Source organism: Rhynchophorus ferrugineus, unplaced genomic scaffold (assembly GCF_030347505.1).
Source record: "Rhynchophorus ferrugineus isolate W39M unplaced genomic scaffold, kcgeb_rfMv2 rfM6, whole genome shotgun sequence".
In the NCBI taxonomy this organism is placed as follows: Eukaryota; Metazoa; Arthropoda; class Insecta; order Coleoptera; family Curculionidae; genus Rhynchophorus; species Rhynchophorus ferrugineus.
The window spans coordinates 31,697,528-31,715,467 of NW_027472585.1; the positions used below are offsets into that span (position 1 = coordinate 31,697,528).

General features: G+C 31.9%; 1 protein-coding gene across 9 annotated transcripts in view; it reads right to left on the reverse strand.

Annotated features, from left to right (window-relative positions):
• The window catches only part of LOC143198035 (serine/threonine-protein phosphatase 4 regulatory subunit 1), a 179,687-nt gene that overhangs the window by 26,464 nt on the left and 135,283 nt on the right, over positions 1 to 17,940 (reverse strand). For 2 of the 9 annotated variants that reach the window (XM_076406968.1, XM_076406962.1), the window contains exon 1: positions 4,274 to 4,579. The exons of 5 other annotated variants lie outside the window; for them this stretch is intronic. Coding sequence is in view for 2 of the 4 variants with exons in the window: in XM_076406967.1 (XP_076263082.1) it covers positions 415 to 473 (59 nt within the window). In the remaining 2 variants the exon portion in view is untranslated. Of the gene's footprint in view, positions 1 to 414; positions 621 to 4,273; positions 4,580 to 17,940 lie in introns of those variants that run through there. 2 more of the 9 variants (XM_076406967.1, XM_076406960.1) reach the window with 1 other exon arrangement.

Sequence of the window (17,940 nt, forward strand, 5' to 3'; positions counted from 1 at the left end):
TCCGTGAAATTCTCCAGAAAACGAATTTTATTAAATGGAAATTTGCATGATAATGGCGGCGAAAGGCTCCGACCGAAGCGCTACGAAATCCATAAATATTGCGTAATACCCGTTCGCAATTATATGGGTATATTCGGTAATGATGTTCGAGGATTTACCTTACAGCACAGTAATTATTAAAAATACGAAATATTATAACAGTAAAAAATGACATATTTAAATAAAAAATAAAAATATTTATATTAAATACGGAAAAATGTGTTTACTACTAAATAAATAATATAAGTAAACTCTATTTTAATATTCATCGAAAAACAAACAATCAAACGGTCAGTGTTTTGTTTACAAGATGGCCGCTTGTTTTGACATTTCACAAAAAAATAAAGATATATTGATCAAATTGGTATGAATTACCTGTGAAATAATTTAAATGTAATGAGTTCCTTCTCTTCGTCATCCGTCATATCGGCCATACTTTAAAAACGATGCACTTTTTAAACTCACTCCGTACTGAATAGTTTCCTCGGCCCGCTCGTCTCTGCTACCACGTGATGGTCGAATTCTTCAAACTTTGTAGATAAACACTGTCCGTGTCAGGTAGAACGGTTCAGATCCACAATTCGGAGAAAAGGCATACGACCCTCCAAAAAAAAAAACCGACCGTACAATGCATTACATACCGAACGAAATTTTTGGTTGCCTATATTCAGTGCACTAAAATAAGTAGAAATGCCCGTTAAAACGATGGTGAATAAATATAATTCATATTCGGAGGATTTTATATTGCTATAGTAATTTAAGTAAAATATTCAGCTTTTCATTAAACATACTTTCATTGTAAACATAAAATGATTTTCGATTATTTTTAACAGACTAAGATTTATTGTGATTACATAATTATTTATTATAAAGTGAATATTAATAAAATATTAATACCAGGGTAGCTATACATTATTGTTTGTGTATAAAACAAACAATGTGTAATTATCATTTGGTTGAACATAGAGGAGAGTTGATGTTAACTACTGAAGATAATAACTGTAAGAAATTACTGTCACATGACAAATGTATACAGTTAATACTGGAAGAAGTATATGGGTAAGCCAATGGTATATTTGCTTAATGGTTTGAAATAACTGAACCCGTAATATATACTACTATTAGTGGAACGGGCAGATTGCATGAAACAATAGAACAGAAAAGTGAAATGAAAAGAAAACGCAAGATAGAACAACTGCATACTTTCCAACAAATGAACGTAAAATGTAAATATACTTTAACAAAATCGAACTCATTGCTTTAGTAACTTATAATAATAAATGTAAAAGTGATTTTGTTCAACAAAAGGCGTACTATAAAATTACTTACGGCAAATAAATGCAAATTTGAGGATCTGTATAGTAAGTAAAATAAATAATATAATAAAGTTATTAGTTAGATATATAATAAAATTGGTGATTTTTTGACTTCTACTCCTATTTCCGTTACCTTAGGATTAATATATATTAATTATTACTTCTGATATTCTAAAATCCGTAAAATTAAATATAGTCTGTAATTTTTAATACCTTATTAGGACACTAGTGTAGTTTCAAAAAGAAACTGGCCAAATTATAATTTAAAATAGACCGCGTATGTGAATTTTGAGGTACTCTTTCGAGTCCTTTAATGTATAGAAACTTGTGGATTTCGCTTATGTAAATGTAGATATATGGAAATAAACTATATAAGATTTCAGAGTTTATACATATTTTGGTTACTTTGTCTTTAACGAAAGCATTAATTGAATCACTATTTCATCTTATTTACTCAACACAAGTTTGATGAAAGTTATTTTTTTCAGCATAGGACAGATAAATACAAACTTGAGGATTTGATCTACGGTAAATAATGTAACATTAATAGTTAGATATATGAAAAAATAAACTATATTTTATGTTTATGTTTGCAAGCAGTGTCCATTACTCAAAGTTATGCTTAAATAAAAGTAACAATACCTAAATATTAGGAAATAAATTATACCTTACAATTATTTTTGTTTTTATTCATATTTCGTTGACTTTATTTTGAATGAAAGCATTCATTGGATTACTGTTTTATCTTATTTACTCTAAATTATAATTTAAAATAAACTGCGCATGTGCCTTTTGACATCATTTTGGCTTTTTAACACTGCCTTGTTTGTTTTTGTTGTTAAACAAAGTAGCGTCCATTATTAACGGCAAATATATGGAAATAAATTATATTTAAAAAATAATTATATTTTTGATTTAATTCACATTTTCCGTTAGTCTTTTCTAATGAATAATGCTTACAATATGAAATATTTTTTACTGATTACATAATGTAATATAATTATTAATTTGATAACAGATTAACAGATTTACTTTTTTTGGGCCTTTTTGGTTTTTAGTGTCATCTTATTTGTTCTTGTGTTTAAGGTATCTGATATAATTTTGATATGGATGTTAAGATTTATGTATACAGAATAAGGAAATGAACCGATATGTGTTGGATCGATTGTTTATTCATATCATACGCTTAATAATAAGGAAACAATTATGACTTTAAATATTGACCGAATGTATTTGCGAACGATATTCGTCTGGTCAAATAATATCGAGGAGAACGTACGTCGCGGCCATTTACACAAAAGAGGCGCGTTTCTGTTGAAAGTCGAAGGAGCGTAAAACGACAGCAGGTAGACCTAAAGGCTGGACCGGCAGTGTCGTAAAAAAAAAAACCGTCGTAAATGTGACCGTTAACGACAAAAATAATATGCACAGGTACACATGTAACGGTTGTCACTTCGGAATCCAATCTTATCGCATGCCCGTTATTCCCGGTAATTCTCGACACGCTGTCCACCACGTACCGCGTCGCCATCGCCGCCAGGTGGTGGTGGTGGTGTTTTTTTCCTCTCTCAACCGACGCAACCGTAGATAATCAACAAGGGACGCGAAAATGGCGCCCGGACGTTGTCAAGTTGTGAAAAATAGAGCGCACTCAAGTCGTGTATGTGTGTAGGACCAACAGACCGAACGGGAAGTGTATGGAGGAGAAAATATTTAGACGCGGTTCAAGGACGCTTACTGGAGCGGTTTAAAAATGGCGGCGTGGCAGTCACAGGCCGGAAGCGTGACCTTCTTTGCCTCACACACATGCACACAAACAAAACACGTTTCATTCATAACGAACGATCCAGATAACAGAATCCAGGCCGCTAATGTTTCGTTCGTTCGCTCCCCCACGATCCGAGGGTTAACGCTCGCACCACCCCTAGTACGAAACGCACCCCGCACGTCCCCCATCATTAATAAAATGGATTTTTTTTCTGTAATAGACAGGAGAACGAAGCCTCCGATCCAACCAGCGGTAGCGGCTCGGCCATTCCGCGAAACGACGGATCTCGCTTAATTTCCAGAGAGGCTCGGTTCATTGACCCGATTAAGATCGTTTCCAAATTATTAAACGGAATATCGCGGTCAGATCGCCATCGATTCAAAAACAAATCCGATGCTCGCGTCTATTTTTCGAAAAAAAAAATCGTTTCGTCACTTCGTTTTATTTTTATTAGTCATCCGAATCGAATTCTTTCGTCATCGTGTAGAATAAATAACGTCGATCGGCCACAGCGATAATCGCGAAGGAATATGAACGAGACCGGAAAAACGTTAATGAATAAATATGGAAATGCATCGCAAGGCGACGGACGGCATCGCTTGTGACGACGCTGGCTACGACGCAACGTAGAAAAAGCGTTCATTAATGAATGGCGTAGTACAGTCCACGCTGCCGTACAAAACAAACAGATGCATCACCGGTGTGTGTCGTCGCTGTTGTGAAATACTTATTTTTGCGGTTGTTATATCTCAGATATCGTGCATCTTTGACTAAAACACGTAATTCGAATAATATAAACAACGTTGCTCGTACATTTATCCGTTATAAACAACATTCTTAACAATGTCAACAATATCTGACAGTGACAATGAATTCGTGTCATGCTGGTTACATAAACATATAGGAAAATAACGGTTATTAACATTAAATGTCCAAAAATTCTTACGAAATTAATGGAAGAATTTAAAAGATAACATAGCAAACGCGACAACGTCGCAACCGAAAACGAGCAACGCTTCCAGCTTTACGGCGTACTAAAAAGGGTGGAGGGGGATTGTTTTGATCGCTTCTTAACGGAACACACGCATTCCAACGGACGACATTCTCACGCTTTCGGAATTTTCTCGACGCGGCGTATCCTGAATCTTACCTTGTTCGGCATCCACCGGAAGCGATGCGACAGCGTCCTGACACGCAGGTCCTCTCCTCATCGTCACAATTTTCTTCGCCCTCTTAACGAAGAAAAAAAAACACCAAATCAATTTTAAAGTTCACCAGGCATCAGATGCACAACGCGCGCCGTGACGTCGTACCTTCCACGTACGAACGACAGAAACGAAAACCCGTTACTAAAGCGGATTTTTTTCGCGGTAATGTCGCGGCGTATTCCGGCGACCTCTCCAAACTTTACCACGTAGGGGCCGTGACTGAAACGGGACGCGGGCGCAGTCGAAGTGACGCGAAAGCTCCCGAACCGGGGCGACGGCCACCGATCCACGCCGAAGTGGAACGTCACTGGTGGGGAGGCGCGAGAGGAGAGGGCGCGTTAATCGCCCTTATCGGAGGAGGCCCAACTTTTTTTCCGTTCTTGGTTGTACAGTGGGATCCAGCAATAATACAGATGGACAAAAAAACAACAAAATTTAAAACCAGCATTTGGCTACGAAATATTGTTCTATATAAAACTAAACTATTTATATACGACCTTGTTTATAATACTTTATAAATACATTTTAAAAAATATAATCAAGATTATGTAGCCAATTCGGTCAAGTATCTCTAGTTGATAGAGAGAGTGGTTAGTGTTTATCTTAATTTTTAAAATAATTTGCTAGATATATAAACAATTTACGAAACAAAATCTATTAACTCTATAATTTAGTTTCAACGGAAAAATCAGATTGTTATTAATCTTTATTGTAATTGTTCGTATATGGAAAATCACTCCTGGAATTATCATATGTTAATTAGTTAAATTATATTGGTATATTGCTACTTTTTAATATGCAATCGACGCATTTAATAAAATATACCATATCTTTATATCATCTTATTAAGTACTTATTCATAAAACTGAGGTTGAAAATTAAAAAAGCAACGTTTTGTAAACCGTTCAAATATAAAGTTACTTAGACAAATAGAAGACCATTTAATAAAATGGTGCATCAAATTGTTTCAAGCCAAAATTTAATGGAACCCTAGTAGACGCTTAAAAAATCATATATTGAATTTATAATGTAATACAAACCCTAAAATCCGGGAATTTATAACACAAAAGGACTACGATAAGTCTTATTTAAAATTTAACTGCATTAGTAAACTATTTATGTCAAGAGGCTCAAACATCATTCAAATAATTAATGATCATTAAAAAAGCAGAAGGTACGAGCATGCTACAAAAAACTAGGATGACGAGGGAGGAAAAAGTCCGACGATATTAGACTTTACCCATCATGCAGATCATGTTATGACCTTTTGGTTCTATAATTAGTAGCTTATTATTATGAGAAGATTGACTATACAAAAGTGTCACCTAATAATCGACGTTTGTTTTGTTTCTTGATAAACCGATTAGGTAAACGAGTAAAACTATCGAATTTGGACTGAGAACAATCTTCAAGAAGTTCACCAATTACAATGATGAAGCCAAACACTTGGGAATAGTTGTGGTGTGGGACATCTTTAAAAATATTATGTTTTAAAAAAAAATTTATTTATATACGCTTCAAGCACTTATCAATGATATGTGTACCGTTTTGTTTGATGATCTGCCATTCTCTGTAAAGCTTTTTCTGGATTCAAGCACGATCTTTTTATCACATTAATCTTGTACGTGATCAAGTTTCAATCAATGACATCTGATCTAAGAAAACTATTTTTAAAACGTAATAAATAAATGACGCTACCTTTATATCTTGAATGATCTATGGTCTATACCCTTTCAAAATCGCAATAATATGGCCTCATCGAGTAAGTATTACTCGAGATATACAAAACGATTTGAAGTCATCTGTTAGAAACAGCCGAAACCACTTTTTCCCAACCTAATAATTTATATGAGTCTTATTTCAATTTTGAATTTTTTAAATTAGGAACCGGGCAAGCCAGTTACTTTTTTTTACATCAACTTTTACATACAAAAAGGATGAAATGTGTTGTTGGGGGCATAAAATGCAATAATAATTTATTAAAATTTAATAACCGTCTTCTGGGTTATGACAAAGTTAATGCAGACGCTGTCAGCGAAACTTCACCAATTTAATACATGTTTAAAACATCACGACAATTGATCATCCATCTAGGATCTGACCACTGAGGTCGGCGTTGCTCCGGAAGTCGTCAGTTCTGGGTGACGTTTGGGAACAGATGTCGCCGCGACGCGTTCTTCTTCTTCCTCCTCTTCGACCCCACGCCGTTTGGTTCGTCGTCGCGTACGTATCGGGCCCGTTTGTCCAAAAAGTGGATTCACGATCGGATTTCGTGGTGAAGACGACGGGGACGGCGCTCGGTGAAAATATAATCGTCGGGCGGGGAACGTGAGAAGATCGGAATCGGCGGAAAAATGTGCTTATTTTAGTCTGTCCGAGAGTTGTTGTGTCTGGATCGGTCGACCACGGCGTCGAAGGATACATACAAAAATAACAACAGACGCGTATCACCAATAAAAATAATCACCTCGGACGATAACTGCACGGGAAATCTCGAATATCACCGTATCACCAGTTTCAGCTCGTCTTGTCGGTAGCAACAATAATAATAATTCGCTGGAATATTTGCAAATACCACATAAATATTTATTTACCATCCCGAACGTATTTATTCCGTACTGGACAAAAATATCGATATAAAAGTATGTAAAAAAAACATATTTTTATAACTTGGTAAATACAATAAATCCTAGTATTTTTAACAATTTCTTAACTCCAAACCCAATTTTCCACACACAATTATCCTAATGACTGGGGGAGAAATTTCAAAATAAAAGTTCGATAGGCTCCTTCAAGCACTCTAGGTTCTCGTATCGAACTATTTCCGCTCCAGTCCTATTTAACATCAAAAAAAAATTTGATGACCAGGGGCAGAACAAAAGTTCCATACACTACTTAAAAAATAATAGGTTTTTAATATTTACATTTTATTTTGAAACTCGAAGTTCGATTGCAACTATCGACATTTTTCAGAAAAATATCGAAAAATGTTGATATATTTTCTTGGCATTCCTATGCCGTACTCATCTTGCTTGAGCATTGATGCAAATATAACAGAACAGTAGTGATAAACTAATTTTTAAATTAAGATTCGTTGGTTTAGACAATCCGGGTGTATTTAAGTTATATGATGCTCAACAAGTTTCCATTATCAGTGATATAATTAAATAAAGAAATTTGAAAAATAGTAAAGTAATTGTTGAATATCACAAGTTTGTATTGGGCTTTGAACTATCCTAGTGTATAGAATAACGTATATTTCATAAAAATATTGTTAATTAATAAACCAAATCAAAATTATATATAACTAGAAATTGTTGCAAATATTTTTAAATCATGGAACATCATGAAAAGATTAAATATTATTTTCACAAACAGTGGTAGTCGAACGGGGTAAAGCTCGGGGTATACGGTGCATCAAAACTGAGGACTGAATCTAAATATCTCAGTAAATTTTTCTCAATGATGCCATGGCGGAATACAACGACTTTCCTATTGGTCGTCTTACTGTTGATAGTAAAGAATCAATATTCCACATGTGACTTTTCCATTTACTTACGTATTTCTGAAGACGAAAATTATCTTCTTCAGAAGAGTTGTTAACAGATAATCCATCAAAAAACCCCTTTGCTAGATTATGTAATACAACTTTAATTTACAGCAAAGAGGCGAAAACTGTGGAAAAACGTATTGGATCTTCCTCCGACCGAATCTGAATTCGAACATAATTTTTATTAAGGTATAATTTTAACATATGGTGACTTTATATTACTCAGTATTGTATGACAAACAATATTTTTTATTCATAGAATGTTTGTTATAGAATACTGGTTTGCAATTAAGTGTTACTAAAAGTATTTAACAAAATTTAATTAAGATGTTCATACTTCTTTTAGCCAACTCAATGACGGACACTATACTGAGATCACATCTCAATAATTACGAAATAATGTCAAAGATCAGACTAACGATGAGTCCAGGGTTCATCAAACTAAAAAAAATTTAAAAATTCAATCCAAAGTCATAGTGTTTTATAATGCACATTAATGACAAAAGCTTATAGAAAATTATAATTTGATTTATTTACCTCCCCATTTGATATAATAAACTAATACACCTAACATAATCATAAACAGAATCAATAATAATTTACGCAAGTTTTTTGTTTATATTATTGTTGAGATAAATATGTAAGCTACGTATAACACATTCATTAAAAAAAAACGTTGTGATTGTGAATTAACTTTGAGGATATTTTTTAGGATGTCGAATTTTTTCTTTTTCAAGAAATTGGAACTTCAAATGGAATTAAACTGATTATACCGTCAGAAAAAAAATTACAACACTGAAATTACAAAAAAAAAATCTCAAAATCAACACAAAATATTTAATAATAATTTTTTAAAATAAATTTTACACGTAAAGCTGATCAGGTTGCTTGCAACTAACTCAAGACCATGTTCGTAGAGCATTCTCCTATAACAATTCCTCATCAATACCACAGAGGTTATAGAAAGATGAAATGTAGCGCACACAAAAATAGAATGTCACTTAAAAGGTCTAATAATCGTTAACAAATTCGAGTTCCGCATGAACTGAACGATATTCATTCATTTAACACAAAGAATCAATATTGGCGATCTGTATCTCAAAATCAATCAGTGTCATTCTAAAATTAATTATCATTGGTGATGGGTTCGTCCCAAAATGCATCAAAAATGGTCTTTATGAAATTGAAATGAAGGGAATGAAACGTACAGATGATCAATGATTACAATAGATAGAATAGTCAAAAAAAATTATAATATACTTGCAATGCAAGGCCCACCCATAATGGAGAGAAAATTGATTACAAATTATATGATATTTTTCTATTAAAAGGCTAAGGAACAATATGTAATAAGGTATTGTGTAAAAAATAATATGATAATTATGGAAAAATAATTATTTTTGTGTTTTGTTTTATTTCAAATACAATATTGCATTTTTAATAGTGATAATAGTAGACGCATTTTAAGTTAACTAATCTCTAATACAATTGTAGTATAGATTAAAAAACAATACAACATAGGGTTCAGGGCCTTTTGTTTCAATAGCAACATTATTAGTAATATTGAATTGTTTGGTTGGTATGTAAAAGTTGTTCCAGCTAAAGGGATGTAACATAAATACTAATACTGATTCCCCCACCATCATAAAGATGTAATTTCTAAAAAACAGTACAAACCAAATATTATTAGACTAAAATTATTAATAAGTAAAAATAATAATAATATACCCAATATCTCATAAAAAGCCTTGAGATTATAAAAAACGGTCCAAATTAATTCACCGTCCTTACATATTTGATATATAGATGTAGTATTGTGAGAAAATTCTACATGTTCGTGATGAAAAATCCCTTTCGGTTATATTTAGAATATTCGTGTTGTTGTCGAACAATAAAAATACATTTGACTGATACCGAGATCCAGAATTGACACTAATATTACGTAAAGTGGTGATTTCATTTTTATATATTTAGACGGTCCAGACGTATCTAAAATAATCCCGCGAGAATGAAGTTCTTTGAAAATTGGATGCGCTCCAATTCCGAATAACAGACCTGGGGGGCGCTCCGGCCTCCAACACCGTCGCCTTCCCCCCAAAAAATCGCTTTGATTCGCAGAAATGAATAATTATTTGTATTAACATAACCTTCTTTAGAACGTTTTATCATTTTAACACAACTTGTGTTGGCTACAAACTTGAAAAATGTTAAAAGAGTTAACTCGTGAACTTGTTCGTGCGACAATTGCATGAACATTTAGCTCTAAAAAGATTTGTTCGTGTTGAATCCCGCATTATTTGGCCGTGTATTGGGCGTTTAAAAAGATGCCCGTGTCAAATGGCGTAAAGAAATTACCAAAAATGCAATGGCGGTACTTCAAAAGCTGTGTATAACATCAACAGTTTTGTTGATGTTATACACAGCATTGGCAGTACGCATTGGCAAGCTCTAACACATCGACTGAAACAACCACCTATTTGATTTTCGAATATTAAGAATTAATTGTGTACTAGAAGCTTTGCGGTACCTGAAGAAGCCGTTGATACATCTACAAATGTCTTGAAGGTACTCAATCAAAACAGAAAAAGTGTTACAACGATTGGTTCAACCGCATGTAACCAAGGGTATTGATTATCATGTAGAATACTTCGAAAGATAGTAAAGACAGTCTTTTCACTATTAGGTTCAAAATATAAATAGCAACCCGCCTATCTCTTACGTTCCTCAATGTTTTATGAAGATTGTTTCAGCTTGAATACTATATACATAACATATATCGAACATACCAATAATTTTCTTCTCTAAAATGATGTATAACAAATATTTGTACGCATCTTATTTTTATTTTTTCGTGTATGATATTTTTCATTTAGGTCTAAAAATTAATTACCTATATCAGATATTGATAAATATACACATTACTGTGAAGTAAGTAATATACATATTACTGTGAAATAATAACGTGAATAGTGAAGTAATAACATGAATTTACGTGAATAGATCACTACTTTTGACCAATTTAATTATCTAGAAATAGCAATCTGCCAAAATTAGTAGTGGTTTTTAGAGAATAGGATAAAACTTACTTCAAGACATTCTTTCACAAATTTAATATTTATGATATAATAATAATGGCTCAAATGTACAAATGTACAACAGCGAACAAGAGCAATGCACAAGCTCCTTCGAAAATGAAGAATTGGAAACTCATACTGAACGAAACCATTATAAGACTGCCAAATCTGCATCCTACGTAGGGTCATCTAATGGAAATTTAGTAGCTAGAGAAGAACAGAACATGCTCATAATTTTCCATAATAAAAACATGGATTCAGAAAAATGCTCTGAATTAATTGATAATATTATAAATACTAGATTTTGAAATATCCATAGTTCTATTTAAAAACCAATGTAGAGAATGGTGTGCCAAATAGTTTGTCCGTGCCAAATCTACCTGTTAGTATGTGTAAGTTTCTTGTAAATCTGGTATCCTCGTTTTCTTCTAAAGTCATTTTGTTGTATAATTAATATGTCTAAGAAAGGAATCTTTATGATGATTTGATTTGATGTTTAGATCAAGCCTCGGTCGAACTTATCTATTCTTGGAAGGTAGAAGATTTTAGTGGGATGCTGGGCTAGTACCTGATTCTGAAAAATGTTCATGAACATGTTGGAGAACCGTATCTTTGTAAATGTTGGCTTGGAACTGGAAATATGTAAGACAGTGTTCAATGAGAAGGAAAAACTTATTTCGTATATTACCTGATTTTTTAAATATTTTGTATATAACAATGCTTATAAACAAATGTTTTTTTATCAACTGCCTCATTCTGCAGTCACTCTAAATCAGAGATTGGCTGTAGATAGCCATTTGGACGTTATAGAAGAAACCAAGTAATATAAAATGATTTTTGACAACATAGAAATGAAATATGACCTATGAATGAAGATATTTTAAAGAGATTCTCTCTGTTCTAAACTCAAATGAGCTTAAGCTGATAAAAAATAAGTTTTTGGTGATTATAGATTCCTGATTAGATCTAAAACAAATTATGCTGTATAACAGGCCAGTACGAATTTAAGTCATTTTGTATCGATAGTCTAATAGTGTTTTGCATCTGTGTTTTATTCTTCTAGTCTTATTTAAATCAAATAAAATGTGTAATCTTGTTGAAATCAAAAACTGGCTCAGAAACTTCTATTTGATGTCACGATATCCATAATAGCTAATCACGAACACAAATTAAGAGCTATAATGCGGAAAAATTGCATAATTACTGATTATCTTTTTCGTGTGAGGACAAGAGCTTAAACTTCCTTTTCCATTACCACAGAAGCATAAGATGCGAGAAAGTGTTATTTGAGAACGATTCAAAGATGCAGTCTGCTGTACGACACAGTGTGTGCGGTGGACGTCACATTCGTTGGCATGGGTCCACAACGGCGTGGGCGACCGACCAAGAGAAACGGAGCCGTTCATTCTGAAAAAGTGCGAAAATAATGAAACCGAACCCAGTGCGCCGGACATTGTTCCTGCAGCGGCGGCAGAAACGGCGCTGACCGTTTGACGTCATTCGCAGGATGAAACAGTCGATGACGCAGAAATTGCACATGATCATCTTTAATGTGTCCATTTTCTGTTTTTTTTTTGTAAAAATTACGACCATATGAACCCAGTCGCATATTAACTGGACTATTGACATATATAGGACGCCATAATCTGTATTTTTTATAAAAAATATAAATTGTAAAGTCGGTTACTGCTTTATTCAAGATCAATTCAAATAAATCTTACATATCACAATGTTGTCACTGCCAGAACTTATGGGCAGAAATAATTTTGACAATCCCTATTAGGCGGGTTTTTTCAAATGACCGATTTCTTGTTCTTTGATAAAATATATATTTAAGTTTTCGTTTCATTTAAAGAAAGAATTGAATCTCTTTCGTATACCCTCTACTAGTATTTTGCAGTATTGTCGTTAAAAATCACTGAACATTTACTCCGGCTGTAATTCTGGAATGGAAAAATCAGGATGATCTGAAGAAGATATTATAATAATAACAGTTACTTCTCGCAAACATGACCATATTGTTCCGATGTAAGTTTTTACTACAGAGTTTTCTTAATAAAAAAAACTACGTAATATATCAAAAGTTAATCTTGAGGCCCTCCTCAAAAGCAGGTGAGGAACTTAAGAAGATAATGTTTCTCACAGTCTTTTATGGGGGAATAATCAGGTTTTCGCAGTTGTATGCCCAGAAACTACATTTCTGTGGGCAGCAACTATAAAATTTCGCATATAGTGCGATAACAGTTTTCCGCGAACCATTTTTACAACCAACTAACGTCAAACGACAGTTTACGTTTCGAGGCAAACGTTATATTATTCTATTGTTTTCCTCAAGGCTCGTTTAAAAAGATATTTGCATCAAGATCTGAGTGAAGTTATGATATTATTAACTTTTAACAATTATAAATGAAATAAATTAAATTGAAATAACACGATACAATATCAAATACACCCAGTTATTTTCACTGAAAGGAATTGTGGTAATATATCTGTTATTTCAATTCAAAAACGACTGTGTGTGTGTATAATTAAAGAAATTTATCATTAGGATTCTTTATTTTTTCATCATCAACTGTAACGTCTCAAATTTCCCATACCCATGTATAAAAATAAATACATACCCTTTTTTATTTGAGCTTGGGGTTTGATCACGGTACAAAATAAATTGACATCATTACCAATATAGCAAGGAATGTGAGACCATTGCAGATTTGTCAGCATTTTACCGATGAAAGCTTTTTTTAAATTTGGGTTTAATATTTAGCAAATTTTTTTTTATCCTATTATGATTTTGTATAAATAAATTTTGTAAATTGTGTTTGGAAAATTGATAATTTTCCTCTATATCTTTTTAAAATTTATTATTAGTTGTTATAACCAACACATTTCTAATATAATTTAAATTTTACATGGTCTCTCTACACAACAAAGGGCAAGAGACTCCTTTGGACTCACAAAATGAGTAAATAATTTTATATTTTAATATTTTTTAATGTTTAAAACACGGCTATTTTACAAGTATTATATACAAAATAAGTAAAAATAATAATACGCCGACCCCCCCCCTGTTTAATACTTATTATGTAAGAGTTTCAAGGATATAAAATAGATGTTTGGTTTGTTTTAATTTTTATCTTCTACTACCAAGAACGCCACCCACCCTCTTGAGATATGGTCGACCCCTTTCCCCCAAAACATCTAGTTGAACATTAGTATTCCTTTAAGACTACTTTTCATCTAACGAAAACTATGTTACATGATGACTTTTTATAAGAGAATTATCACTATTTGATTCACTATTAAAATTACTTCAATACAATACAAGCAATAGACAATTATTTTTAAAAATGTTGACGTGCTCAACAATTGCGGTTTGCATGAATTGGCACTGAATCGAAAAACATAAAATAGTAACTCGTAATGCACGGATGTAGAAAAATGTGTCTATGATAACGAACGACAAATATATAAATATATCGCAAATAACTATATAACTAGAAATATCAAATTACTAATAGGTAAAATAATTTATTCTAATGCCATTTCACGTAATAATTCTATTCTACCACACAGAATTACTTTTAAGCTTCAATATAATAATACTTCATTCCAAAACCGGTAGGAAAAATAGAATGATATGAACAATTATTTCGCATCCTCAATGGCTGTTATCAAAACTAAGATTGGTCAGTAAATATTGTTTGTTATTAAACAAATAATAGGATTATTACTCAGCTAACCAAATATTACTATTGCAGTGTATATTACAAAATAAAGTAGCTCAGTTATTCATGTTAATTAGAGAATCAAAAGCGCTTCAGTAATGCATATGTGCTATAGTAGAACTGTAGATACTACATAAATACTGTTATTAAAATATATATATGCCAAGAAGTTTTTGTATTGTGACTAGTACTGCAATTATTCCAAATAAAATACAATAAAAGTAAGAAAATAAAGTAAATAGAAGTAGATACCAGATAGGTAGCCAGAAGATAGAAAAAATAATTTGGCCAGTAAAAATTAAAGTATGTGAATTATACTCTAACAATTCTCTGGCGAATGACTATTATCCATCCCACAAAAAGATTTGTTCTAGCATTATTACACTAACATTTTTATTTCAAATAACACATTACAGATCTGAAATATGTATCAGATAATTTAATATATATTTTTCAAAGAACGTTCTTAACCAAACCAAACTCGATTGTTAGTTTTACTGTAAACTTGATCTCACATGAAACACAAACATGGAGACAAATAAAGTTTTGCCCTTTCAATAAAATTAATAAGACTAACTTAGGCTACCTCCAGAATACATCCGATGATTGTTCTTGATCGGGTCCTATACTTTTGTCTATAGACAATCATAACTAGTGACTAGTGAATCATTGTGGCATTACCTTAGAGTAATTAAAAGATTAATCAATATAGGAGCATTCAACTTTTTCGTTGTTTTTTGTTTTCCCTTTAGCTAACAAAATATTATTTTAATTCAACCGGTGATGTGTTGTAGTTGTGGTTACATTTTTATTATATATTTTACTGAAGTTTTCCCATATATTCACTAATATTTAATATCTCTAAATTATTTTCAAACTGTTTAAAAAGTTTCTATATTATTATAATGAATCAATACAAATAATATGCCTAAAATAAGTATTAGGACAAGGAAATCCTGTTTCTCCAAATAAAAAATCAAACACCACCGATAATAGTAATGGAAAAGCCGATTAACAATGAAATATTAATTTATTTTGTATTTATATTAATACTGATCATATTTGATGGCGTATTATCGGTACCATATATATCCAGATTAAGCTCATTCATGTTCAAGAGCATATTTAGTAACGTTTTATTTACAAATACCTTTAACGGAAATGTATATTCAACAGTAACACTAAATAGAGTTTCAATGTGAGTATTCAATAACAAAATGGGCGAACAAAAACAAAAGAATAAAAGTGAACAAAAAAAACAACGTAAACGAGTTTAAAAACATTTTTAGCTGGGGAATTCGAGATCTGAATAAATAACGTTAATTTACTAGAAATTAAAAACCCACCAACCAAAATACTTCATTCTGTTCATTATCAGAAATAATTTAGGGAGTACTACACTTCTGAGGTCTAATTGTATCAAAAATGAAACAAAATTTACACCGAATGAATTAAATAACTCTATACAAGTTATATAGTGAATTTCAAATTTTTGCTAATAACTTGACCTGCATATATAAAAAATTAGACACATGCACATTTCCATTGGAATTTGCAAACTGAGCATATAATGAACATTTTACTAGGAATTTCTATTAAAGTAGTATAATAACACCAATACTAAGGAATTTACTTAAACAATTTAACTTTTAAAGAGACTTTAAAAAACTTCAATCATTGTTTCATAACTGTTTTCTATAGTATTACAGTAATAAAAGGATATTTTGCTTTAATAATATATAATTGCTAGAATTCTTCGTTAAGATTGACCTCCGAAACAATATTTATTTTAAACATCATAAAATGTAACAAATGAGATGAAAAAGCATTTATAGAGAAAAGTATATTTATGATAAATAAATAAAATATTAGAAAATGTACACATAGAAAAAGTAATAGGATTGGAAAACTAAGTTTGCGATTTGAGACTAATGCATTAAAACAACTCTTAACGTTAGCTATTTATCAAAGTGGCTTTAGAGTTGCTCAAACTATCTTCTGTAACGATTAAATAGAGTTTTGCAAAATTTAAATCAATTGCCAAGTTTTTTTGATAAAGGTACCTTCAAAAATGGAAGCAATAAGCACAAAATGCCCCAACATTTTTACACATATCAAGACTATATACAAACAAATACTCTTACAAAACTTCTCTACAAATGAAGGTTACAATTTATAAATAAATTGCAATTCCTGATGGTGTTTCATAATCAAAAAGAATTAAATGCATCTTGTTCGAAAAATGCAAAAGAACAATCGCATATTACGTTACTAGAAACCAAATAGAGGCCAAAACACTAAACCTTACTACAAAAACGTTAATTACAAGATGACAAAATTAGTCTATCAGAATCCCTACATATAATAGACCTGTATCATTCTATTATCTACGATCAATTAATATCATTAACTGTTAAAATTTCATAAAGAATGTATTGCCCCCTGCAATTACAATTTAAAAAATTACATTAATTAACATTATAGGTATTAATAATATATTTGTCATTAATACCAAATTTTTAATATAATATCAAATGCTCTGACTGAATTCATATGTTAATTATATATATACTAGCAAAATGTTAGGTATATAGGTAGTGTTAATTGCGAATAATTGGAAACAGATCTCAGTTAACATCACATACTGGTTGGAAACATGATTTAATATCGACTATATAAACATCGAAATTGGTGTAATGGTTGGAAAGTTATTTGTGTTTGAAAATGAAAAAACGCTTGAGATGATTGTAAAAACAATGTGTAGATATCTGGCTTTCGTTCTGGTAAATTTGATGTGATATATGACAAAAAGAAGCCTCAATGTATGTGTTGTTAGCTAACTCAAAAAAAAACCAATAAATAAATAACTGACCGACGTAATTTGCTCAAACACTGTAGGTGCGCCAAGATACTACAGGATTGATTACTTACACAGACATCTTCGGCATCAACAGTCACTTCACACACAGGAAATAAAGTGAATTGTAAGGAGACATGAGGACAGGCTCCATTCTCATGTCAATGTCGAACTAATACAACTCTTGGATAACACCAGAACAGGACACAGACTCAAAAGAATCAAACCATTTGATCTTGTATAGCGTAGTGTAGTGAGGTGTATTTAATAGAAAAACAGCGGTGTTAATATATAAACATTATTACACTAGAGACTAAGATAGGGCCGATGGGTCCTAGATATATACCAAGATTTATGTTATTATAAAGACAAATTGTAGGTTAGTCGGCAACGATTAATAACA